Source organism: Anguilla rostrata, chromosome 18 (genome assembly GCF_018555375.3).
Source record: "Anguilla rostrata isolate EN2019 chromosome 18, ASM1855537v3, whole genome shotgun sequence".
NCBI classification, from domain to species: Eukaryota; Metazoa; Chordata; class Actinopteri; order Anguilliformes; family Anguillidae; genus Anguilla; species Anguilla rostrata.
This window is the reverse complement of record NC_057950.1, coordinates 5,053,185-5,077,413: the sequence shown is the minus strand read 5'-3', so window position 1 is coordinate 5,077,413 and position 24,229 is coordinate 5,053,185. Positions and strand designations below refer to the sequence as shown.

General features: G+C 46.5%; 2 protein-coding genes across 2 annotated transcripts; both read right to left on the bottom strand.

Moving 5' to 3' along the window:
- Positions 1–307: 307 nt before the first annotated feature.
- nvl (nuclear VCP like) lies at positions 308–15,821 on the bottom strand. The gene is made up of 23 exons (XM_064318123.1): positions 15,459–15,821; positions 15,148–15,218; positions 14,908–14,960; positions 14,084–14,174; positions 13,926–13,986; positions 13,578–13,814; positions 12,561–12,696; positions 11,776–11,852; positions 10,694–10,828; positions 9,765–9,866; positions 9,264–9,381; positions 8,838–8,982; positions 7,906–8,263; positions 7,227–7,445; positions 6,591–6,695; positions 6,253–6,315; positions 5,825–5,944; positions 5,104–5,203; positions 4,817–4,923; positions 4,398–4,475; positions 2,876–3,005; positions 2,091–2,185; positions 308–462 (listed from the first exon to the last, which is right to left on the bottom strand). Exons 1-23 carry the CDS (start codon positions 15,519–15,521, stop codon positions 421–423), a joined length of 2,706 nt encoding a protein of 901 aa, XP_064174193.1. The 5' UTR covers positions 15,522–15,821; the 3' UTR covers positions 308–420.
- Positions 15,822–16,723: 902 nt separating this feature from the next.
- Positions 16,724–23,414, bottom strand: si:ch211-195b21.5 (zinc finger protein 318). The gene is made up of 8 exons (XM_064316878.1): positions 22,804–23,414; positions 22,284–22,354; positions 20,964–21,735; positions 19,532–20,540; positions 19,188–19,279; positions 18,947–19,028; positions 18,408–18,526; positions 16,724–17,890 (listed from the first exon to the last, which is right to left on the bottom strand). Exons 1-8 carry the CDS (start codon positions 23,131–23,133, stop codon positions 17,492–17,494), a joined length of 2,874 nt encoding a protein of 957 aa, XP_064172948.1. The 5' UTR covers positions 23,134–23,414; the 3' UTR covers positions 16,724–17,491.
- Positions 23,415–24,229: the final 815 nt, after the last annotated feature.

Below are 24,229 nucleotides of genomic sequence, written 5' to 3'. Positions count from 1 at the left end.
ACCAGTGCTGTTGAATAAACAATTTCCTCCTGTTGTAAATGAAAAAATGATACATTTTCACACGTAGGGCAGAAGAATATAGTCCCATGTGTTTTGCAGATTTTCCACCGAAAACTATTCCTCACCATGGATGTCTTCATACCTATTTATATTCACTGGGGTTCACCAGGCCCACCGAGAGTCAATCAATGTGTGACATCCATATGGGTGGCCCATGCTCGCTGAAGCAAGACAACGACGGTCAAGGCAGTGTGAGCATGATTGAGCATTCCAAACTGGCTAGGAGAAATGGGGGGGAAAAAATCGATTTTCTGAATTATAAAACATTCTTTTATTTAAAAAGAAATTACACAAACAAGATGTTTCTCTGCGTTCCCGCTGGAAATTTTCAGGCGAGAAGCCGGACACCACGATGCCTCATCAGGTGAGCGACTCCCTCAAGAGCTCGTACATCTTCTGGTCCTGTGGAGACACGAGGCGCAGAGCTCGGGAAACCCGTCTCTCATTCACAAAAAACAAGATGGTGGACACAAGCCCATTCAAATACAGCAAGAGCAACTCAGTCAATTACAGTGAAGCTGGTGCACAATAAAGTATATTTACTTCCATGCATGTACACTGCAGGAGCACACACGCAACGGCTAGACTTTATGCAACTGTTGCATTCCGTCCGGCTTCTAAAAATCTGTGGCTATTTTACGACCATAAAAAGTATGGAAATCCAGTAAATTCCCACATAACAGACACATGAAAATCATAAAAACAGGGAGAAATGAAAAAGGCTGATGCTATTTCAAAATCTGAATATGTAAAAAAAATTAATTAATTCAACCAACCATTTTGAAAAGGTATATAATTTCATTTGACTGGACAAATAACATCTTCCTCTATGAAAACTGCCATGAACAACTGGCGACAACAAAATCATACACATTGACATGAATACACGTTTAATTCATCAATGTTTCAGAATTAGTCTCAATGAATAAGTAAGATTGTAGGCTGTCACAATATTGCTATAGTATTCAAGGTAATTTAGTGCAGTGTTTCAAAATCAGGCACATCGGGATAATGTGGGGGGGGGGGGGGGCAGTAGTCCTAGCTTGCACCCGAAGAGCAAGTATGGAAATACCATTATTGTACTGCCCTTGCATAAATGTTGGCACTTTGCCCCCATTTAACAGGGGGCAAAGGGGGCATCAGATAATTTGGTAGGCCGTTTAAGATTATTAACCCGAAACCTAACCCTAACCGTTATCCTAGCTCCAAACCCGAACGAGTAGAGAGGACTGTCTAGCAGTGGATGAAATTAAATAACAGAAATAATGCTGAAGAAGAATAATAATGCTAATCTCAGAAGAACATCGGAGAGGCCTAGGAGGGGTTACCGAGAGCCCTGTAGAGCAGGGTGTAATCTGGCACGGGGCTACAGCTCTAACTGATGGCCTTCAGGTTGCTCTCCCTGCGGACCCTGGTGAATAAACACTCTCTGTTTGAAACAGCATCTTTGTATTGCAGAGAGTACCACTGGTGCTCCCCACTACGGTTTATTGCTCTGGATAAAAGCGTGGGCCAAATGACTGTAATGCAATGTACCCATTACCCTCATCTCACTTGGGGCAGATTTCACGTGGAGTCTTCGGGAAGCAATTTTAAAATTTGGCCCACGTGCCAAAAACAGCCAGGCAATGGCAGGCGAGTTCGACGCGAACAATTACAAGCACAAGCATGCAACCGCACGCACAGGAAGTGCACAGCTACGCCGATAAAAATTCAACGGGCAACAATGGTGAGTTCAGCACAGGGAGAAGGGAAGCACAAAAACACCAGGACGCTAAAGCTACTCTGTAAAGTGTCTTTGTGACAGTTCTCTGTAAAAAGCGCTATACAAATAAGATTTAATTGAATAAAGCTACCCAGCCTTTGAGACGCCAGATCTGAGCACACTGCCATACGCACAATATCCACATGATCACGTCACTCAGGAACAGACATTTATATGCACCTGGTGTAAACTTACACACACCATTTCCGCAGCCTCACCTGCACCTGCGTGTTTGCTCACCCTCACCTGCACACTGGCTACTCACCTTCTTGGACACGGATGGCTTTACTTTCCTGAAGGCATCTTCAAAGTTCTGCCTGCTCACCCTAATGTCCGCCAAAGGACCCGGGATGGCGTGATCTGCGCACAGTGATGACACCCTCGTTACCGTGGCAACCTACTCACATGCACGTTAAAATGGCAAGCACAACATTACTAATGTTCATCTTTTTAAAGAGCGTGTGTGTGTGTGTGTGTGTCTGCAAGCAGGGAACACAGTACGTCAACATAAGAGAATCAAATTATATTGGAAACCCTTAACAGGGTTAATGAGGCTTTTAGCTAATCCATATTCTAGAGATGCTGGATCCCCTCCAAGCAAAACATTTGGCTAGTCATGAGAGTTCAGAAGTGTACTTTAGGAAGTGAAAAGGAAGGTAAACGAGGCGCTTGAGAATTGTGGCTTACAGCTATCACATTGTCATACAGCAACATTTTTTTGTATTACGCATTTGTATTATGGCTGTCAAAATGATAACAAAAATAAAGTATTTATCGGAAAGGTTTGCTGAATTTATTTTCTGTGATTAGCTGTGATAGTTTCAGAGTAAAAGTAGAAAAGTACATACTTTTCCTTCAGTAAAAAGTATAAAAGATATGATATTGTATTTTCAGAGCAGAAACTAATAGATTATATTTCAAAAGAAAATAATGTTAAAAGTGAGGATCTTGAAAATACTACTGCGTACTTTAACAGCAGAGTGCTGCAGGAATAAGGGTTTTGTCAGGTCTGTCATGGGAGAAAGGAGGAAAGGACGAGTGAACTCTTACAGGTGGAGGAGGTGTGTGAGTGGAGGTAGCAGAGTGAACTCTTACAGGTGGAAGGTGTGTGTGAGTGGGGGTAGCAGAGTGAACTCTTACAGGTGGAGGAGGTGTGAGAGTGGAGGTAGCAGAGTGAACTCTTACAGGTGGAAGAGGTGTGTGAGTGGGGGTAGCAGAGTGAACTCTTACAGGTGGAGGAGGTGTGTGAGTGGGGGTAGCAGATGAACTCTTACAGGTGGAGGAGGTGTAGTGGGGTAGCAGAGAACTCTTACAGGTGGAGGAGGTGTGTGGGTGGGGGTAGCAGAGTGAACTCTCACAGGTGGAGGAGGTGTGCGGGTGGAGGTAGCAGAGTGAACTCTTACAGGTGGAGGAGGTGTGTGAGTGGAGGTAGCAGAGTGAACTCTTACAGGTGGAGGAGGTGTTCGGGTGGAGGTAGCAGAGTGACTCTACAGTGAGGGGGTTTGATGGGAGGCTTCTCAGTCGTTGAGACAGGCCTCTGACCCAGGCAGACAGGTCTGCCATGGGACGAGACACACATTCACAGGCCTTAACACCGAGACACATTTAAACAGAGCACCTGCACCACATCACACGCAGGGTGAACTTCAGCATCAGTAATAATAATAATAATAATAATAATAATAATTATAATTATAATAATAATAATAATTATAATAACGTGCCGCTCCACCAGAGTAGCCTCAGCCACGCCTACCGGCGGAGAGAGCACACACACCTGGGGCTGTTTTAACAGATCAGCCCAGGTGCGTACAGGTGTGCTCCTCCCCAGAGGGCGGGGCTGAGGCCCGGAGCTCACACCGAGAGAGAGAGAGAGAGAGCGAGCGAGAGAGGGAGAGGTAGAGAGGGGGAGAGAGAGAGAGAGAGGGAGAGAGAGACAGAGACAGAGAGAGAGAGAGGGAGGGAGAGAGAGAGAGGGAAAGGGAGAGAGAGAGAGAGAGAGAGGGAGAGAGAGAGGGAAAGGGAGAGAGAGAGAAAGGGAGAGAGAGAGAGAGAGAGAGAGAGAGAGACAAAGCCGAAGTAACGTAGCAGAAAAGCAGAGGAGCTGGTCAGCTGAACAAGGCGAAAGCTGAAAAGCTTTGTTTGCTGCATTTCTGTTTGCTTTGATTTCTTTAAAAAAAAAATATTTTGGCCTGGAACTCGAGAGGGGGAAGGGTGAAGATTTTCATTGACTTGTTTTACATGTCTGTTTGTGGGTGTAGAATGTGCTCACTCTCTTATCTCGTAATGTGATAAGACACTGGTAAAAACTGGAATCGTCAAAACTCTCTCTCAAGGCTGTCACGGTGTGTGACAAATAATAATAATAGTAATCATAATAATAATAACCTAGTGGGATACGGCCACACATGCACGTTCACCACAGGATGCCCGAGAACTGAAACTGGATGCTTCAGAGCACAAAAATAACAACTCAACAGCACCTGGAGGTGGTGCTGCCTTTGGCCATAAAAACAGTGTTAAAAATGACTCGATGGAAAACGTTTTCCACGCCGAATCAGTTCCACGCTCACGTGAAGCAGTCGCAGCGCCCGTCGCTGGCGATCTCCTCCAGGTTGACGTCCGCCGCCAGTTTGGGCTTAGTGCCACCCTGAGACAGAGAGAAAGGGAGAAACTCGTTAAAATCCCCGCTCCTCTCACTTCCCCCCATTAAGGCTCATTTCCTCCTCTCCCTGCTCAGGCGCTGCCTTTGCTGTCACATCATTATCTCACTGACCTTCACTTCCACCACTGCAAAGGGACTTCCTGAAAAGGATTTTTTTCTTGGCAGGCAATTTTGAAGGGTAATGTATGCCAATTGTAATCTAAACCTAAATCGCAGTTCAGTTCTTATTATTATTATTATTATTTTTTTCCGTAAGTACCTGAGGGTACAGATCTCTCGGGTTGCGAACCAGGAAGTCCTGGCTGTGTATACACCGCGCGGGTTACCTTGGTGATTGTGAGCAGGATGGCGTGCCGGTCGGGCGGAGGGGGCAGCCCCACGTACAAGGTCTTGTCCAGACGACCGGGCCGGAGGACGGCGGGGTCGATGATGTCTGCAAACGGCAAGCAGGCCCCGAGTCACTCATTTACCCACAACCCCCCGGGGCCACACGCCAACGGACGCCCAAAGTCACGCAGTGAGGAACGGCGACAGACGTGACACCGAGCGGTTAAACAGTCGCTCGAGTTTTGAATTCAGGCAGGCGGAGCCGGCGGCGCGTAACTCCTCCCACCTGGTCGGTTGGTGGCGGCCATGATGAAGACCTGTCGTCGGGCCTCCAGGCCGTCCATCTCGGTGAGCAGCTGGTTGACGACGCGGACGCTGGCCCCCGACTGCGGTCAAACACAGAAGAGACGGGACACGTCACAGCAGCCACGCCCCTTTTCTGTGCTGCGCTAGCAGGCTACGCTTAATCAAATCATATTACAAACCCAGGGGAAGGGACTGGTTGCACGTGCTAAACATAATAAATCATGTCCCGGAAGGCCCGTTTATGGATTGTGCGTTTACATTACATTACATTACATTACAGGCATTTAGCAGACGCTCTTATCCAGAGCGACTTACACAACTTTTTTACATAGCACTTTACATTGTATCCATTTATACAGCTGGATATATACTGAAGCAATGCAGGTTAAGTACCTTGCTCAAGGGTACAACGGCAGTGTCCTACCCGGGAATCGAACCTGCGACCTTTCGGTTACAAGCGCAGTTCCTTACCCACTGTGCCACACTCCGTCCAGCATGTCCAGCAGTTTAGCATGTCTATGGTTAATTTTCATAAGCTTACCCATCTCTTCCAGGACAGAAAATTAATCCAATAATAACATGTGCATGGCTTAAATGACAGTAAATCACAAGCAGGTATTTCAGAACCATTCGCCCTTCACACAGTCGGACCGTAATTCAGAGCTGAAAGAGACAAGCGGGCGGCGGGGCTGGACTCCAACCTCGTATCCAGATCGTCGGGGGCAGAGGGCGTCGATCTCATCGAAGAAGATAACGCAAGGGGCGGAGTTTTGGCCTCTCTGAAACACCTGACGGACAGCCCTCTCACTCTCTCCCACGTACTGGGGAAGGAGAAGAAAAAAAATTCAATATTCATCATACCAACATCGTACCAATGCCAGACTCTGGACTCATTCACTCAGTCCTGTTTCTTTGTCATAAGAAAAATATTTATCCACTAATAAACAAGGGATAGAAAAACTAATAAAATAATATTCCAAATTGTACAAAACTGAAGAGGTTTTAGTGTGTTACTGGATATGTACACATCATGGGTCCCTGGTGCTCATTCAAACGGGACATTACTGAAGGAGTGAACCCAAACGGTTTTTACAAAGTTGCAGTTTCAAGGAGGACTGAATTTACTTACCATGTTCAGCAGCTCTGGACCCTTGACCGAGATGAAGTTCAGCCCAGACTCATTGGCAACAGCCTGTTACACATTTAGCACACAATTAAAGTAAAGAAATCATTAATCACAAACCTTATATGGCACCTCTAAAGTCCTCTAAAACTAATATAGGACACACATTGTCTAGTACTACTTGCCTAGTTCCATCTTCAAATTTGAATAATAATATATAATAATGTTTTTTTTGTCTACACAGACACGGTTCAGAGCAATCACAAAAAACACTAACTAGTTCAACTGAGTGAAAGTGCACTCTCAAAAAAAAGAGGTGGGGGGTTTGGGATGGGTGGAAGTACCTTAGCCAGCAGGGTCTTTCCGCAGCCGGGGGGGCCAGCCAGGAGCACCCCGGCCGGAGCGCTTAGCCCCAGGGCCCTGAACTGCTCCGGATTCCGCACGGGGGCCTGCAACCAGACAACAGGCTCACTGTCCTCACGCAACCCAGGCCAGGCCAGGCCAGGCCAGGCCACACAAAGACCACATTCAGGCCCCTGAGCTGGCCATCTGGCCTCTGCTGCCCTGCTCGAGTGTCTGCCCCCCCTCACACAGCCACAGCCACATGACACAACACACAAACCACGGGAGAACATTCTAGTTTGTAAATCATTTACAATTTGACAGAGAGATCTTAATTAGGCCCGAACGACAAGGGCTGGAGTTTGGTTTGGAGTTATGTTTTTGGTCATTTCAGAATGAACAAGGCTTCCAGGTAGGCAAAACTATGAAAGTAAAAAATCTATAATAATAATAATACAAAAATGTAAATTTTTTATTTAAATTATATTTATTTATTTTTACGTTAAAATATTTATTGTCACCAATTTATTTAAAAAAAAATCCCTAACATTTGCATCAGAAAAAGAACACGCACTTTACCACTTGAATGTAAAATGCCAGAGGGGGATTTACAAGGGAAGTGCGGGGGGAGGCCCTACCAGGATGGCCATGGTGAGCTCCTCGCGGATGTCCTGCAGGGCCCCGATGTCGTCCCAGGTCACGTCGGGCACGGTGGCGAAGCCCTCCCGCTTGGCCGAGGGCTGCACGCAGGACAGGGCGGCCTGGAAGTCCGACATCAGGATGCAGAGGCCGGCCAGCTGCCCCTCCGTCAGCGCGCTGGAGCTCTTCAGCAGGGCCAGCAGCCGATACAGCTCCCCCTGGTGGCCAGGAGGAAGAGGCACAGTTTACTTCTCTATTGGCTTCGATGAGACATCAGAATTACCATAAAGGTTCCTTGGTACCTCTGTAGTATTTTTTAAAATTTTATTATGTAACCATAGTGGTTTTCATTTATTTATTCATTTACTGACTAGTAATTTTCATTGAAATTTTATTGGAGACTTTGCATAAGATTCCATGCATACTGATTGGAGAGGGAAGCTTCAAATACCTCCAAATGGGTGTCATTTAAAAGGGCTTTCCAAACACACACAAGTTGGGGGAAATAACAATTCAATTGATTTGGCAGCAAACAGCCAAAGCTGATGGACACTCCATTTCTAATGGAGTCTGATTTCTCATGGGGTCTGATTTCACATGGGGTCTGATTTCACGTGAGGTTTGATATCACGTGGGGTTTGACTGTGTGCACTGCACATGACCTCTGGTGTGACTGACCTCGGTGGCGACCTGTCCTGGTGTGGCCACAGTGGAGGCCTGGACCCCTCCCTCTGCAGCAGGGCCGGGATCCGCCATCTCCTGGTTCCCCGTGTGGGGCTCGGAAACGCAGCCGTCCTGGTTCCCCGTGCGGGGCTCAGAATCGCAGCCGTCCCGTCCCTCAGCAGGCCCGGGGGTCCGCTCCGCCAGGGCGCGGCTCTCCTGGGTCTCCAGCAGCACCCGGTTCACGGCGCCCACCGCCGCCTCGCGGCACAGCGCCATGAGGTCGGCGCCCACGTACCCCGGGGTGAGGCGCGCCAGCCGCTGGAGGTCGAAGCCCTCCGGCAGCTTCAGCTTCCGGCACAGGGTCCTCAGGATCCTGCGGGGGGGGGGGAGCTTAGCCCAGCGAGCAGCACCACCATCCGCCAGCCCATTGGCTGTCACCATGGCGCACGCTCACAGTTCTATTAAAAGCACGCTGCCGCATCAAGCTCACTGGATGCTCGTTTGAAATTTCTGGGGTGACTGCGGTTAGTGACAAGGTTCAAGATCTCATTCATTACTGATGCTATAGATCTACAACGTTCAGCTTCTTGCTCTTCGTTTTCCACAAACTAGTTTTAGTACTTGGTTATTTAAAGCACTCTGATTGTCCTAATGCTTCGGTCAGATTGCTGATGATGTACGCAATTTGAAGACTAACGGCTTCAGTTCTACAGGTCTGACTAAGTTTAAGTGGGTCATAACCCAGCCTCAAGGTCACATACAGATGCCTGACTCTTGCCGTAGAACAAGTTCCCTCCAAAAAAGAAAAGAAAGGAGAAATAGATGCCGTGGCAAATTTGTGTGACGCCTACATCAGAAAGTAACAACGTCACTCCAGGAGCAGCACGCCATTGCACCATCCATAATTTAAACCTGCAGTGTTCGGGCCCCCGGCCCCTGAACCTCACCTGAATCTGGCTCCTTCGTCCGGGATCCCCAGACAGATCTCCCGGTCGAAGCGGCCCGCCCTGCGCAACGCCGGGTCCAGAGAGTCCGGCCGATTGGTGGCGCCGATGACCAGGACCTGCGCCGCGACGGCCAAGGAGTTCAGATCTGCCGAAAAGGAGAGAGGCGGGACACGGGAGGAGACGGTGTAACGGACTCTGCAGCAGTTCCTCAAATCACCCCCCGCCCCCCCCCCCCCCGTTTTACTGCTTTATAACTTCTCCTGAAGCGATTACGTTCACGCGTGACGAATGCGAGGCGCGCAGTAAAACCGTGGCTGTGTAAACAGAAATAAAGCGCCTGCTCGGCGGACAGATCTTGGCCGCGGTCCAGATCAAACACAGCTGGGGTTTTCGGAGCTCGCATGGCCACCGGCCCCGGGCTCCTACCGTCCATGCAGGTGAGCATCTGCGCCACGATCCTCCTCTCCATGTCCTTGGAGGCCACCTCCCGCTTCGGGGTGATGGCGTCGATCTCGTCGATGAACAGGATGCACGGAGCGCTGCTCTGCAAGCGCGAGGGAAAAATCGGGTCAGTTCAGACTTCCTCCGTCCGGCACCTTCCGGAATTACACACCAGCATGGCACAACTGGCCTGGGATGTCCCATGTTGTCCCATGCTGTTTGTGTTAGGAATTATTGTGATGTTGGCGTTAAATGTTGGGACCCTGCTGTTTTTACTGTTCTGTACCGCTCACAATATTCCACCAGCCTTGGCTGTGTGGTCATTAAAGAATCAGATTCTGAACAGACCATTCACAGCGTCATCACACCGCGACCTGCAGGTCATCTCAGCACTCACCCCCGACAGTTGCCAGGCAACGCCTTGCACACCCCGCCCGCCCGCCCGCCCGCCCCCCCCCCCTCAGTCTGCCGTGACGGAGCGCTTACCACAGCCTGCTCAAAGAGCTCCCGCAGCTTCTGCTCCGACTCCCCCGACACGCCCGACACCAGCTCTGGGGCAGACACCTTCAGCATGGGCAGCTCCATTTCCTGTATTTACACACACGCGCGCACACACACACACACACACACATAGACACACATGCACACACACACATACGCATGTGCGTGTACACACACAAATACACGAACACACACACACGTGCACACATGCACGTGCACACATACATAAATACACAAACGCACATACACGTGCATGTACGCACACACACCCACACAAGTAAATACACAAACACACACAGGCACGGACGTGTACACACACACACACACACACACACGCATGAGCGTGCACACACCCACACAAATATACAAGCACACACAGGGGAAATCAGCATCAGGTATTTATAATTTAATAAACTGCTTTAATTGTTTAGCAGACCCACTTATCCAGCTTACACTGTGTGCATATTCCCACACCACCCATTTAACGCCTTCTGCATTTTACTGAAACAGTTAAGGTAAAAGCTCAAGGGTGCGGTGTCCCTGCCGCTCCTGGGATGTGAACCCGCAGCCTCATCATAACGAGCACAGATGATTCTTATCCACCATTACCCGGCACAGCGCTCCCATTGTAACTAATGAGCCAGGAGGCTCCAGGTGTGCGCAGCGCTGATGAACCAGGAGCACGCCCAGGTGGGCATCGCTCATAAACCAGGAGCGCCCAGGTGAGCATCGCTGAGAAACCTGGAGCGCCCAGGTGTGCGTCGCTGATGAACCAGGAGCACGCCCAGGTGAGCATCGCTGATGAACCAGGAGCACGCCCAGGTGGGCATCGCTGATGAACCAGGAGCACGCCCAGGTGGGCATCGCTGAGAAACCCGGAGCGCCCAGGTGTGCGTCGCTGATTACGCGCTCACCCCCGCCACCGCCTGGGCCAGCAGAGTCTTCCCGCAGCCCGGGGGCCCGTGCAGGAGGAACCCGCGCGGGGGGACCACGCCCAGCCGCTGGTACACCTCCGGGTGCCGCATGTGGATCAGCAGCTTGCACACCTCCTGCGAACGTCAAATTTTCACGGATCAAACCGCCGCCCCATCCGGACACTTACTCCCCGTCCCGCTTTAAAAATCAACAGAAATCATTACATTGCATTTATTTGGCAGACGCTTTTATCCAAAGCGACGTACAGTAAGTGCATATCGAGGTCATTGGAACAACTACAAAACGCAGGTTTGATAAGGTACTAATAATTTCGTACAGTTGTTCATAGCCAGGAACACAGTCCAGTTCACGCAGTCAACATTATTCTGATCTTACATTACATTCCATTTATTTGGCAGACGCTTTTATCCAAAGCGACGTAAAAAAAGTGCATTTCATGGTCATGGACAACTACAAAACACAGGTTCAATAAGATGCAATAAGATAGGTTCAGTGATCTAACCTATGCTAATCAGTTTCTAATTCTCGCAACAAAGCAGATGCACTGCGGAGCATGCAGTTTTTTTTCTTCTTTTCTTTCTTACATCAGCGACTCCACTGGTGCCTTTAAAACACATGCATTCCTTTCCCAAGTCAACAGCATTACCTCCGCTTATGAAAGCCCCACTTGTACACAGTGTGAGCCGTGATACAGAAATGTGCATTCCTACTCTCTCAAGTCAACAGCCGAGTCCATTCCTTCCACTGCGTGACACCAATCTCCGCAGTCCCCCTGTTAATTTATTTACCATCGCCAAACTGTTAGTTTGGCCAATCGCTGCAGTGAACAAGCAAGAACAAATTGCCCAACGGCAGAACTCTGCGTCTCCGTGGAAACCTTCTAGAATGCAGAAACGTTTGATGAGAACAGGCCATTCAGCCCATCTTGGCTCTGTGTTTCAGTGGTTCACACAGCATACGGCACCCGCATCTAAACAGGCCCGTATCACGGCACTCAGAAGAAACGTAATGGCCGCCACCAGAGAATGACTCAACCAGAGAATGACTGTGAACGGTTCACCTTCAGCGTCTCCTCACTGCCGCCAACGTCCTCAAACTTCACAAGGGAGTACTGGAGCTCTGGGGTTTTCGTCCTGGCTGGGGAAGCGACGGACCAGAGAAACATTAGGGGGGTTCACTTCCGTGGAAAAGTATGGAAAACACAGTAAAAGAAGAAAGGCTAGGCCACTTTAATGATTAGACTTTGACAAATGAAGCCTTGAACAGAACAGAATATTTGAACAGAGTGCAATGATTGTCAAAGCAATCTAGATGGAAAAAATAAAACCAAACTAAAAATATAATATTGGGTGGCTTAACTGAACCATCCCCTTTCTCGTTCCACTAGGTCAAAATCAGGGTTTGCGGTGGCAACAGGGCAAGCAAAGCAGCCCAGATGAGCCTTTACCTAGCAACCGTCCCTAGCTCATCCTGGGGGAGGCCAAAGTGTCCCCCGGCCAGCTGGGAGACGTGATCCCTGGGTCTGTCCTGGGGGCTCGTCCGAGATAGACGAGCCCATACACCTCCGAAAGGAGGTGCCCTGGGGCCTCCTCACCAGTCAGAACCACCCCAACTGGCTCCTCTCAATGTGAAGCAGCAGCAGATCTATTCTAAAGTCCTCTGAGTTAGGCTGAGTTCCTTACCCTACCACAGAGAGTAAAGCACCACCATCATGCAGAGAAACCCCATTTGGCCATTTGTATTTGCCATCTCGTTGAGTACGCAAAGCTCATGACCACTGGTGAGAGGAGGAACGAACACTGACCGGCACATCAAGAGATTTGTGCAGTAATGTGCAGAATTTACCTTTCTTGTTCATAATGCTGGCCTCCACATCTCCATCAACGCCCTGAAAATCTCCTTCTTTCCTTCTCTTTCCTTTTTTCAGTCTGTTCTTCTTCAGCTTCTTCTCTGCCTCCAGCATGGGAACATCAGCATGCTTCTGTGGGTGTTAGAAAGGTCAACTTAACCAGTGGGCCAAAGGCCACAAGAAGTGCAGGCATCTTTGCAAGACCACAAGGCCACAAAGTCTTCGTATCTTTTCTCAATTCCACATTTTACAATCTACATACACCAAGCATTCACTTAACTTGGTGGGTTGTCAATCAGGTGAGCATGTTTTTGGTTTATTGTGCAGAGTCTCCAATAACCACACAGTTGCTGCAGGTTAGCTCTGTGACACCGTAAATCCGCATACCTGTGCAATTCTTCCATCCCTGTCCAATGGCAGAGCAGTAAAGCTGAGACAGCTCACTGAAGATGGCACTCAATTTCAAATATTGAACCTGGCTGACAAGTAAGCAGCACACTCAATGTTGAACTAAACTGTTAGAATGTACTAAGCTATGCAATGGCTACAGTTATATCAAAGTGCTGCAGTTCCACCAGGTCCAACTATAAGAAGGCTGTGGCACATTGTACTGCCAGTCAGTCAGACTTAGAGATCACCCCAGCTGACATACAGTAGAATTCTCTTATACATTCTACTGCTTTTCACGATGGTGCAATATTTTTGGGAAGATCTTATTTCACATAAATTTTTACATGTAATGATACTACAGACGTTTTCCAGGGAGCGGCTTACAGGGTGGGGGGAAAGGTACCATGATTTCTGATGTGTGAATCAACGCAAGGTATATAAAAGTTAGCCCTGTGGACAGGTTGCCAGCCCATCACCTTTATCCATCTCTATAATGTTGAATGAAGAAATTGTATGGGCATGACTGCAACCCATTACAGGAGTGAGTAATGCTAAAACACTGACAATCTGCAACCTTTCTAAACCGAATTGAAGGTTATAGTTAATACGCATAATCAGTGTACCGTCGAGTTGGCGTCATCCTCCTGAGAAAGGTCGATCAGGATGTTCTTCTCCTCGACCCCCCGGCCCCTGTCGATGAACCAGCCCCCCCTGGACACTCTGGTCCCCGGGGGAACGGTGCCAACGACGGGGGCTGTGACGGGACCGTCCCCCGACGGCTCCCCGGGTGCAGGGCTGCCCCCCTCCGGAACCCCTTTTCGGTACAGGGACGTCAGGGAGCTGTTCATCTGATTGCTGGGCTGTGAGAGGCAATGCAAGCACTTTTGAAAAGGACCCTAAAATCAATAGTGCTAATGGCATCAAAAAAATAAAAAAAAGATTCCTAAGAGAATATTTTGCAATTAATTTACCACGTTGTCAGGCACATCATCTTCGCTGTCTGAAGAGTCGTCTGAGAGGCTAACCTCATCCCTGTTCAGAATAAAAGATCAAGAACAAGTTGGATCTCTGACATGGGTCATTATCAGAATGCTGCTCAAACTGGAACGAGGGAACTCTGAGCACTGACCTGTCAGCTCCCTGACTGTGTCTGGCCCTTTTGGCCAAATGCTTGCTCTCCAAATCAGTGATGCCAGCCTCGCTGCATATCACTCCATGCACTGCAAAGCAATTGAAGGGAAAATGAAAGGAATACAGCAGTTATGCAAGTAAAAGTCTGCCCTCTACTGGATCTGCGAACAACCTACACTCAATTCAGGCAATACAGATGCTGACACACTGTTTATACTAATATGCCAGGGGTCCCCCACAATCTTATCCGAAAAGGGCCGGTGTGGGTGCAGGTTTTTGTTTTAGCCCAGCACCATGACACCTGATTCTACTTAACAAGGTCTTGATTGAGGACCATGATTAGTTAATTAGTTGAATCAGGTGTGGTAGCACTGGGCTAAAACAAAAAACTGCACCCACACTGGCCCTTTTTGGATAAGACAGGGTGCACAGTGCTTTGACACCAACTTAAAAATACATAGAATTTTATTGCTCAGTGACACTAAAGAATATACATCTGCATGGTTCAATAAACAGATATTTTAACCATAAATGAAGAAGGCGGAAAAGAGTTTGAAGTTCTTCTGCATTCATATGCAGCGTATGTGGTTACACGGCTGGTATATTCATTTAATTAAATAGGGTTCATTAAAATGTAAATCGGTGAGCACATCAACATCAAAATTATAAGACTTTTTAAATGACAAGACATATTATTATATTGATGAGGAAAATTAATTGAGCAATTATTCAATCTCACTGGAATAACAGAATTAACATCAGTAAGTTGAAATAACCTTAGCATATTGAATCCATTAAAAAAAGAACACTACATTCTCTCACCTTTCTCCACCTGTATCCTAAATGCAGTTTTGTTTCGTCGTCCATATTCCATTCTGGAAAAACATTTGGAATAGGTTACTTTAATAAAATCCCGATCAAACCAACTTTAACTTGTGAACCACGTCAGAAATTAGAACTGTCGCGCCAATGTTTGAACCAGTCTAACGGACACCCTGGAGTTACACTAGCCAAGGTAACGTTAGGCTACCCGTGTGACCGACAGCTGGGAGAGAACCTCACCTGTAGAGCCTCTGGAGGTGTTCTGCCATCGCTCCAATGTCGACATATCGACTTGTCTGTGAGCTCAAATACTGATACATGGCCGAACGGGACACAAACGTTAGACATTAACAATACAGTCACATTAATTCGGTTGCATGAAAGACAATACATGTAGCTAGCGTTGCGGAAGTTCCAGTAAACCTAGCTCACAGCACACTCTAGCAAACTAACTTTACATTTGTGGCACGCTAATAAAAACATACATAAAAACAAGTTAACGCCTAACTGTACGCTCAACAGTAAAGACGCTGTTTAGCCTCTTTAGTTACCTGTTCAACTCGCTGTTTCAGCCGGTTGTCTATACCACATCCGCCACCACCTCTGTTCTTCATTTCCCTCGAGTCGGTTTTCTTATAACCCTATACAATAACTTACCACGATACGAAATCCGTGCAGATGTACGCAGGAATGACGGAATGACTCCTTTGCTATGGAAATAAGGAAAATAATTTCTGCTTCCGAAATATTCCTGCGGCTTCACAACACTCCACGTGAATCTTGGGTCTTTAGGTAGAGCTGTCTTGGATTTTGCCCGACTGAAAAGGTAACACATTCAAAATTATCAGGTAAAAATTTAACAAAAATACAATTAAAAACCCACTATAGTTAATCGCTAAACAGAATTACTTAGTTTACCCCAGAGACTGTAAAAAATAGGTTTACCCACTGCGAATAAACAGTATTGTTAGTAACATTTCTTTTTTCTAGCAAGACCCCTATATGATAGGCTGTGACGTCGGTAGTTGAAACTTACGGTGGCTCGAGAGACCAAAACGCAAACCAAAAGTGTTCAGACTTGCTAAAAATTGATAAAATTTAAGAAAATTCTAATACAGATGAAGTTGGCTGAGAAAACTTCAGCAGTCTAATTTTGTTTTTGTTTCTTTTTTTTTTAAGTGTTGCATATCCGATTCCGTGTTTAGCCCACAACCCGAGCTTTTCTCCTGTTGCTCTCATTATCATTCCAACACACAGATATTGATATACCTACGAAATCCGACACAGGCTAACTCCCGATGCGAATGCATGCAACTGTATACCTTACACAATATAATTAGCAATATAAAAATGACGCCACACCTGCACTGACAAGACATTAGCTTGATTGGATTCTAAAAATATGATTGGTCAAAGTAAACACAAGGGGACAAAACGGAACAATTACTTAACTAATGAATTATAAAACATACAGATTGTGATATTGCAATATAAATATGTACAGAAAAAAACGTTGTTTGTAATTGTAATCCATCATTGTTGATACATCATAGCTCAACAAAATGTATCTGTGGCAACCAACAGAAATGCTTTAAATATACCAAGTTGGTTAAATGCATATTAATTCTGTCTATATTAAAACTGGATACTGACATTGCGCGTCCTATTGTACTTTGGGAAAAACATTTTAGCCAATAGTGGATAGCCAACCGGTAGGGTCTCCTAACTTAATTTACATAGAATCGGGAATGGCCAATTGAGTGTCAAATTACAGATATCATTGAAAAATCTTGACAGCATAACATGTCAACAATACTAAGGCATGGAAAGAGTCCTTTTTATTAGGGAACTAGGAAGTTGGGATGTCAAGTTTAGGGAGATAAGCCAAGTTTAGTTTAATTTACAAAAATACGGCAATACAGCCCAGTGCTATAACAAGCAGAGACAGCTGACCCCATATACAAGGCCAATGGCCGTGATCAGTTTGCAAAAAGTGACCCTTATACAGAGTCATACATACTTACAAAATTACATCAACATTCCTTAATGTGTGTATGCACAAAAGAAAATTCTACATGTGTATACTACATCTAATTTATTGCTTCAATTAAGTGAAGCACATATATAAATACATATATTTGTATATTCATACAAATGTATGCGCATCAGGTAAAGCAAATTGTAATATTTGTATATTACAATTATATGATGTTATACACACACACATAGAATTCCACTTTGGATACGGTACATTGAACACTGTTTCTTTTTTGTACATTTCTCTCATCTTCATAACATTCTTTTGTGGGATACTGATGGATAACATTTTTCACTTAAAATGCTCTTGTTCTTCACATTTTGCTTCTACAATATTAGCATATTACTTTCATTAGAACAGTGTTACTTTTCTTTATTGGTGTCAATGTATCAAATTTAAAATGCAAACCAAATGGCGCAGTTGAAGTTCTTTATGCACAATAAAAGCCATAGTACACTATAGACCTTTTCCCATTTCCTTGTGCAACAGCTGTGTCCGGCGATGAATGCGAATTGGCATTTGGACCCAACCGAAACGGTTCACTGGTTAAGTTCTGTCAGCCTTTTCCTTTTTTTCCCTTTCCTTTTTTTCCTTCTTTTTCTCCTTTTTCAACCTTTTCTTTTCCTTTTTTTTCTTTTTCTTTTTGCGCGCCTTTGAGGACGAGTCCTCGTCGCGGTCCATCCAAGAACTCCTGGACGAGACGCTGTCCTTCCTTTCGGCCGTCCTGGACGGCGTCGCCGAGCTGGGCCCAGACACCGCTCTCACCCGTCTCGAGGTCTCTAGTTTTTCCACCTTAACCAAAACCTGTTCTCCGGTTTCCCTGTAGCCCTCCGATCCCTCCTTGGAGGTCCACTTGTGCTCAGACCCTCTTGGCTCTCGCCTCTCCGTGTCCACTGCGGGTCGGACCTGGAGATTTCCCTCTGATTTACGCCCTTTGGCATGTTTCTGGTCAGAGATTTAAAAAAAAAAAAAAACAATAAAAAAATACAGCAATAACTGTTAGGTGTTCCTGGGGCTTACGTTACAAAGGCCGTTTTCAGACCCAACACTACACTAGGCCTCTCAAAGTTAATGTGACACACTTAGCATGGGATGGTGGAAATATTAGGACTGTTGACAGTTTTTGTATCTCCATACAGCATTTACTGAAGCCAGGAAATGAAAGGTGATGATACAACCCTTTACATTACATTACATTACAGGCATTTAGCAGACGCTCTTATCCAGAGCGACTTGCACAACTTTTACATAGCATTTTACATTGTATCCATTTATACAGCAGGATATATACTGAAGCAATTTCGGTTAAGTACCTTGCTCAAGGGTACACAAGGTCCTACCCGAGAATCGAACCTGCAACCTTTCGGTTACAAGCCCAGTTCCTGCTACACTCCGTTCCTTTAGACCAATCGGGCTAGTGGGAGTGGTCAGGGGTGTGAGATCGATCCAGGATGTGCCTTACCTTGCATTTCTCCTTATGGCTCTGACAGGTGGCGTGATCTTGGGCGCTTGCGACATCCCCAAAAAACTCTTCGCACAACTGGCAGCAAAAACCAATCACGGGCACCACAAACTCAGAGACTGAAAAAACAGAACCACACGCGGGGTAAGCGGGGGTTAAACAGCTAGTAACCACGGCAACATATATATATATATATATATATATATATATACACACACTTTATAATGCTGACTGCCTGTTGTTTCATATACATCTGAACCTCATCCTTTGAAATTATATTGGATCCATTTTCTGCCGACTAGAAAACAAGTTCAAAATGATCCCATGTTTTGCCCACTTCTAACCAAAAAAAAAAAAGAAATAAAAGGTGTCCGCTAATAACAAGACTCTTAAAAAATAGCATTTCTTTTTAATTCATATTCAGTTTACCAAATGAGGTATAGAAAGCGATGCAATGCACGTGAATCAGTATGATTAACACTAAACTGTATTAATTTGTGAGGACAGCACGGTAAATGCTTTGTGAATGCTGGGCATACCTTCCCGCTTTAGCAAGGACTCCAGTTCCTTCAGAAGATAGTCTTTCCTTCTCATTTGCTCGTTCAAAGCCTCTTCTCTGATCTGGAAACGGTAAGCCACAATTAAAAGTCTCACCCTGTGAAATTTCACCATTACATTTCACAAATCCAAATCATTCGTTTAAATTGCATACATTTAACAATCCGCAGCTAGTGCTAGCGTATCACAATAGGAGGGAAAATAAACAGCACAAAGTGCTACCTTGGCATTCTCTTCTGAATTCTTTTGTCTTTGGCTAGTTCTCCCATAAGCACTTTGATTGGCGAGGTCGATAAGGGTGTCCATGCCAGAGCCTGCGAATTGGAATTAGGAAAATAAATCCATTAATAAAAATACAAATCTATTGAATACACCGCTTGCAAGATTTGCCAGTGAGATCTGAAAACATTTATCTCAACTGTACATAAACAATCTCTTCCAAGAGCCCCCACATGTACATTATTTTAAATTAAACATATAATGATATGTGCACTGTGGGGAAATATATACATATCTTTTTTTTTGTTAAATCAGGAATTCAGCCAGTTGTTTTTCGTCTATCTCACCCTTGGTTGTGGCATTGAGTGACTCCAGAGCTTCCTTTAAAGGGCCCAGCCCTGGGATTTGATAATGACCGGCAGGGGTACGAGGCGCTGGTGCGTTCTGTTTCTGCGGCCAGCAGTTCGCCACTTTGAGCGGAGTCCGTCCCCAAATCGCCGGTTCAGAGCCAAGGGCGGACGTCTGCACGTTCGCCGTCAGGAGGGGCTGCTGTGCAGAATCTGGCCTGAAGAAAGGAATCTCCCCGGCTCCCTGCTTCTCCTGAGCGCTCGTGTCAAACTCGGACCTGACCAAACCAGCAGGAGCCCCACTGTACACAGCCTGCTTGGCAGACGAATGAGAGTTGTGGTACGTGTCTGAGTTTGGGGACCTATTTCGTTTCAGACCGTGATTCGGGCTGGGACTCGGGCCTCCTGAGGACGAGACCCCCTTCAGAAGATGCGAGCTCTCCGCGACCTGCGACGTCTGGTGTTCCTGCGTCCTGGCCACCATCTTGCTGATCTCCGCTTTGCCCAGGTCCAGCCCGATGGTCGTCAGGGCCTTCTTGATCTTCTCGAAATCGACAGCGGCCTGCTGCTTCTCCCCCGCCACGGGCCTGACCGCCACCTTGCCTTTCTCATCCTCGTCCCCGTAGAGGAACTTCTCCTCGTCCTCGATGTCCGTGAAGATTTTCCTCTTCTCCTGCAGATCGGGCGCGTTCCCCATCACGCCCAAAATCCTGGAGAAGCCGCCGGTGTCGTGCCTGACCCTTTCGTGCGGTAGGAGAAACTCGCCAACGCTCTCCTCCGCTGTCTCCTGCTTGACGCTGCCGAAAACGTTTGCACACTGCCCCGTCTGAACGTCCTCCCTCACCGCCTGCACCCTCTGGCCATGGGGCTGTTCCCCCATTTGCCCCTGGATGGAGGCTAAGAGGCTGGGCTCCATCCCCTTGTTCACGGCACTCAGCAAACTCTGCGTCTCCCGGGGCAGACTGCCCGTCTGACGCCCCTCCGAGGCATGCGCGGGGTAACGACTGGTCTGCAAAACAAACCGGACAAACATCTCATTAGGGCTGGGCACCAGAGCTTCTACTCACAGAACCCACCAGAACACGACACTTTCTGGTGCCAAGTTTTGGTACCCGCGTGAATTTTAGAATCTTATCATTTATCAAAAGCAATTAAATTCACAAACGTAAAAAATAATGTAGCGTATTGGCAAATAAATCTGTGGCTGCAATTGCTCTCAAGAACAAAATGACTTTCATTCCTTGAACTAGGTACAGCTTGAATTCAGACGCACAATGCACGCCGGAATTTAGACACATTCTCATTCAAAATATTTCCAAATTATTTATTTCCGTAAAATATTTCCGTTATTTGGTCATAATATCTAAGGCCACGTTCACAACAGGTCATTCACTTAAGGACAGAGTACTCTGAGCCAATAAAGACACCTGACCTGTGTGCTGGCAGGGCCATGGCTCGCAGGGTCCAACTGCTTCTTTAGAGCGGCCATCTTGGACAAGGTGAGCAGTTCCTCCCTGTTCTTCAACTGACCAGCCAACAGAAGCTCTCGGAACATGTCCATTGCACTTTTCTTCGAGGGGGGAGCAGTCCTGCCAGTGCCTTCCACAGTGATGCTGATGCTGCTGCTGCTGCTGCTGCTGCCGCTGCAGCTTCGACTGGGCCCAAGTCCCGCCCCCTGGCTACAACTCTTGGCCAGACTTTTTTCTTGGCTGCGACTCCGACTGCGAGGGCGACTTTTGCTCCGCCCCGCGCTCTTTCCCCGACTGCGACTGCGACTGCGAGGCCGACTTTTGCTCCTCCCCATGCTCTTTCCCCGACTGCAACTTCGACTGCGACTGCGAGGACGACATTTGCTCCTCCCCATGCTCTTTCCCCGACTCCGACTGCGACTGCGACTGCGACTGCGAGGGCGACTTTTGCTCCTCCCCATGCTCTTTCCCCGACTCCGACTGCGAGGGCGACTGCGAGGGCGACTTTTGCTCCTCCCTACGCTCCTTCCCCGACTACGACTCCGAGGCCGACTTCTGCTCCGCCCCATGCTCTGTCTCTTGCACGCCTGGTCATCCGCACCCGGCTCTTGCCCTTGTCCATTCCCCGGGCAGGGAGGTCTGTAGTGTGGTTCCCCCCGGTCGACCGCTCTGTCACGCACTGGGAACTTCTCCTTGGCAGCAAGGCACCGGAGGAACTCTTCACTTGCCCTCTGACTGCAAAACAGTCAAAGGTTCTTTGACATCTCAGTCATTTATTTTTAAAAGTAATAAGCAGTACGTATGGTAGATGTCCTGAGAAACATGCCTACTAAAGAACTAAACAGTTAAGAAGCCATCTCACATGGAAAGTGACCAATTATGCATTCAAATAAAAACAAACACAAATGTAATATGTCCAGCAGAAACGTTAAGCTCCCATGAACATTTAAAAAAGGTTCAATTCAATGTTAAGCAATCTTTTCTCAGAATATTCTTGGTCAGTGTCCTGTTAGCAAGAATACGATTGCATTACAGAAAATCAATCAGGAGGCTGCAGTCAAAATAAACTTAGCTTCATTTAAAGCTTTTACTAACTAGGGGTCAAGCATTAAAGCCCACACAAAATATGTCTAAGATCTTGGGAAACACAATGCATGCCAATCTAATATTTGTAGAATTTGCTGCTGCATACTGGTATTTCATAATATTGATAGGTATACACAGTGCATAAACGTGTTTTTAAAATCCTGACAATTACATCCTGATTGGATGCAGTGCCTTACTTCTCCATATCTTCTTGACTGTGGGGGTTGCCCATGGATACCACAGGGAAGCCAGCACAAGGGTTCAGTTCCTGTATGGGAAAAATGAATTTAACAAATGGAATTACCCTTTGTATGCATGTAGACAGACACGTAAACTAACAATAAAAATGTTTCCATTCATTTGCTAGCAAGCTTCACAACCACGGTATGAACTTCTATGGTAGCAGCATAGCTCACGTTATGAGATTTAACTTTACCAGCAAATCTTGCCTAAGGTTTAGGAAAGCAACACTGTGGACGCCAATGTCTTATTTTACATGAAATTTTGGATGAATGCATTTGATGGGTTAATCAATCATTTCGTTAGTTACATCTACGCTATGCGAGGTAGTTGAGTCGCTAGCTATTATATATCCATTTAATGTCAATCACGTTAGTTTGATAACATTATGACTAATAGTAATAGCTAAACCATAATGTGACAACACAAGCACGTAAGTTAGCAAACAGAACAGAAGGCTACGCCGATATGTCATACCCGGCCGACATTCTCTCCTGGGGGCCCACCACACGGTCCTTGATTGCTTCCACAGCCGGACGCAGGATAGCCCCTGCCAGCTGAGGAACGTCGGCATTCTTCCGAATTGCCTAGGTAGAATGGTGGAAAGGCAGGTCGACTGCCCTCGTACTGGTGCGGCTCGAAGGGCCCGTAAGGTACCCTGGGTCTAGATGGCAGGTTGTACTGTCCGTGCGGCCGAAAGCCGGTAGCCACACTGGGGCCTGGTGGTTGATCGAAAGAAGTCGGGTTTCTACAACGGGGTTCATACTGCCTGGGATATCGTCCTCCAGGTCCACCACCGTGAAACATATTGCACGTAAAATGTGTATTCCAAATTATTCCATGTCCTGCACCCAAGGCTTGGATGCAGCGAACAAAACCATTTTTACTGAACTTATTCAACTAGCTAGCTACAGCTAGCTAGCTAGGGCCGTAGACTGTAGGATCCGACGGCGCAGAACAGCAGCGTGAAGCTGACTTAGCCAATCACCAACGGCGTACCAGTAACTACGCTGATTGGTTATTTCGTGGGCATGCGCCGGTTCCAACCAGAGCTGTAGACAGAGAGAGTTCTGTCTAGTAAGATCAAAAAATTCAACGAAACAATGGCGGATCGCTGCTAGCTGTGAGGAATCCATTACATAGACATATCATTACCATACGAGTCTGGTTTTTTATACAGTCTATGGTCTGGCTCCAACCATTCAGTAGCCTACGGCCAATGAACTACATACGAACTTCTTATACAGTTCAGTGAGTACGGCCTAGGGCTCTGAATACTACAAAAATACCTTAGATTAGAGTATGTCCTAAAGTAGGGCTAACTAGCTAGCTCCCGACCGTCCGTCAGGCAGGGTAGCTATATTTCCGCCACATGCACTTCGAGGTGTATTTCCGTCTATGGTTGAGTGATCGATTTGTCAAGTTTGAAGCCATAGCCTACTAGCAGCAATTTCAGCTTAATTTAATGAAAAACCTCTAGAGTAAAACGAATTGGTGTAATATCTTTGGGCAATGCGTTAGTGGTGCTTACACTTTAAGTATGAATGTTCTGTCCGACACATTCAACAATGTTCTGATTCAGAACCAATTGCTTTCGGTAGTGTGGCTAGTCTGAAATGCATCTATTAAATATATACGATTTCACCATATTAAATATATATTATAAACCCCTCATTTCAAATGCATCTTTCCAAATGCATTCTATACTACATGTCTACACCAATAACATAATTATAAGTGCAAGCATATAATAAAAACCTCAACACACTGGAGGTAGATCAAAGTTGAACTGCATACTTATTTGGTGATTTCAGTATAATTTGGACAATTCAAATTTTAGGTCACAGGAGTCACTTGGTATGGAATTAGCAACTGGATACCTACACATGCTACAACTAAGAGA

What these genes read in the sequence shown, in the direction of transcription:
- nvl (XM_064318123.1), bottom strand. Translation starts at nt 15,521, where the DNA reads ATGAAGAACAGAGGTGGTGGCGGATGTGGTATAGACAACCGGCTGAAA. An exon ending in TAGGATACAGGTGGAGAAAG is followed by an intron (nt 14,175 to 14,907) that starts GTGAGAGAATGT and finishes ATTGCTTTGCAG; the next exon opens with TGCATGGAGTGATATGCAGC. An exon ending in GACGAAGGAGCCAGATTCAG is followed by an intron (nt 8,264 to 8,837) that starts GTGAGGTTCAGG and finishes CCCCCCCCGCAG; the next exon opens with GATCCTGAGGACCCTGTGCC.
- si:ch211-195b21.5 (XM_064316878.1), bottom strand. Translation starts at nt 23,133, where the DNA reads ATGTTTCACGGTGGTGGACCTGGAGGACGATATCCCAGGCAGTATGAA. An exon ending in AGTCAAGAAGATATGGAGAA is followed by an intron (nt 21,736 to 22,283) that starts GTAAGGCACTGC and finishes ACTGTTTTGCAG; the next exon opens with TCAGAGGGCAAGTGAAGAGT. An exon ending in ATGGCCCTGCCAGCACACAG is followed by an intron (nt 20,541 to 20,963) that starts GTCAGGTGTCTT and finishes TTTGTTTTGCAG; the next exon opens with ACCAGTCGTTACCCCGCGCA.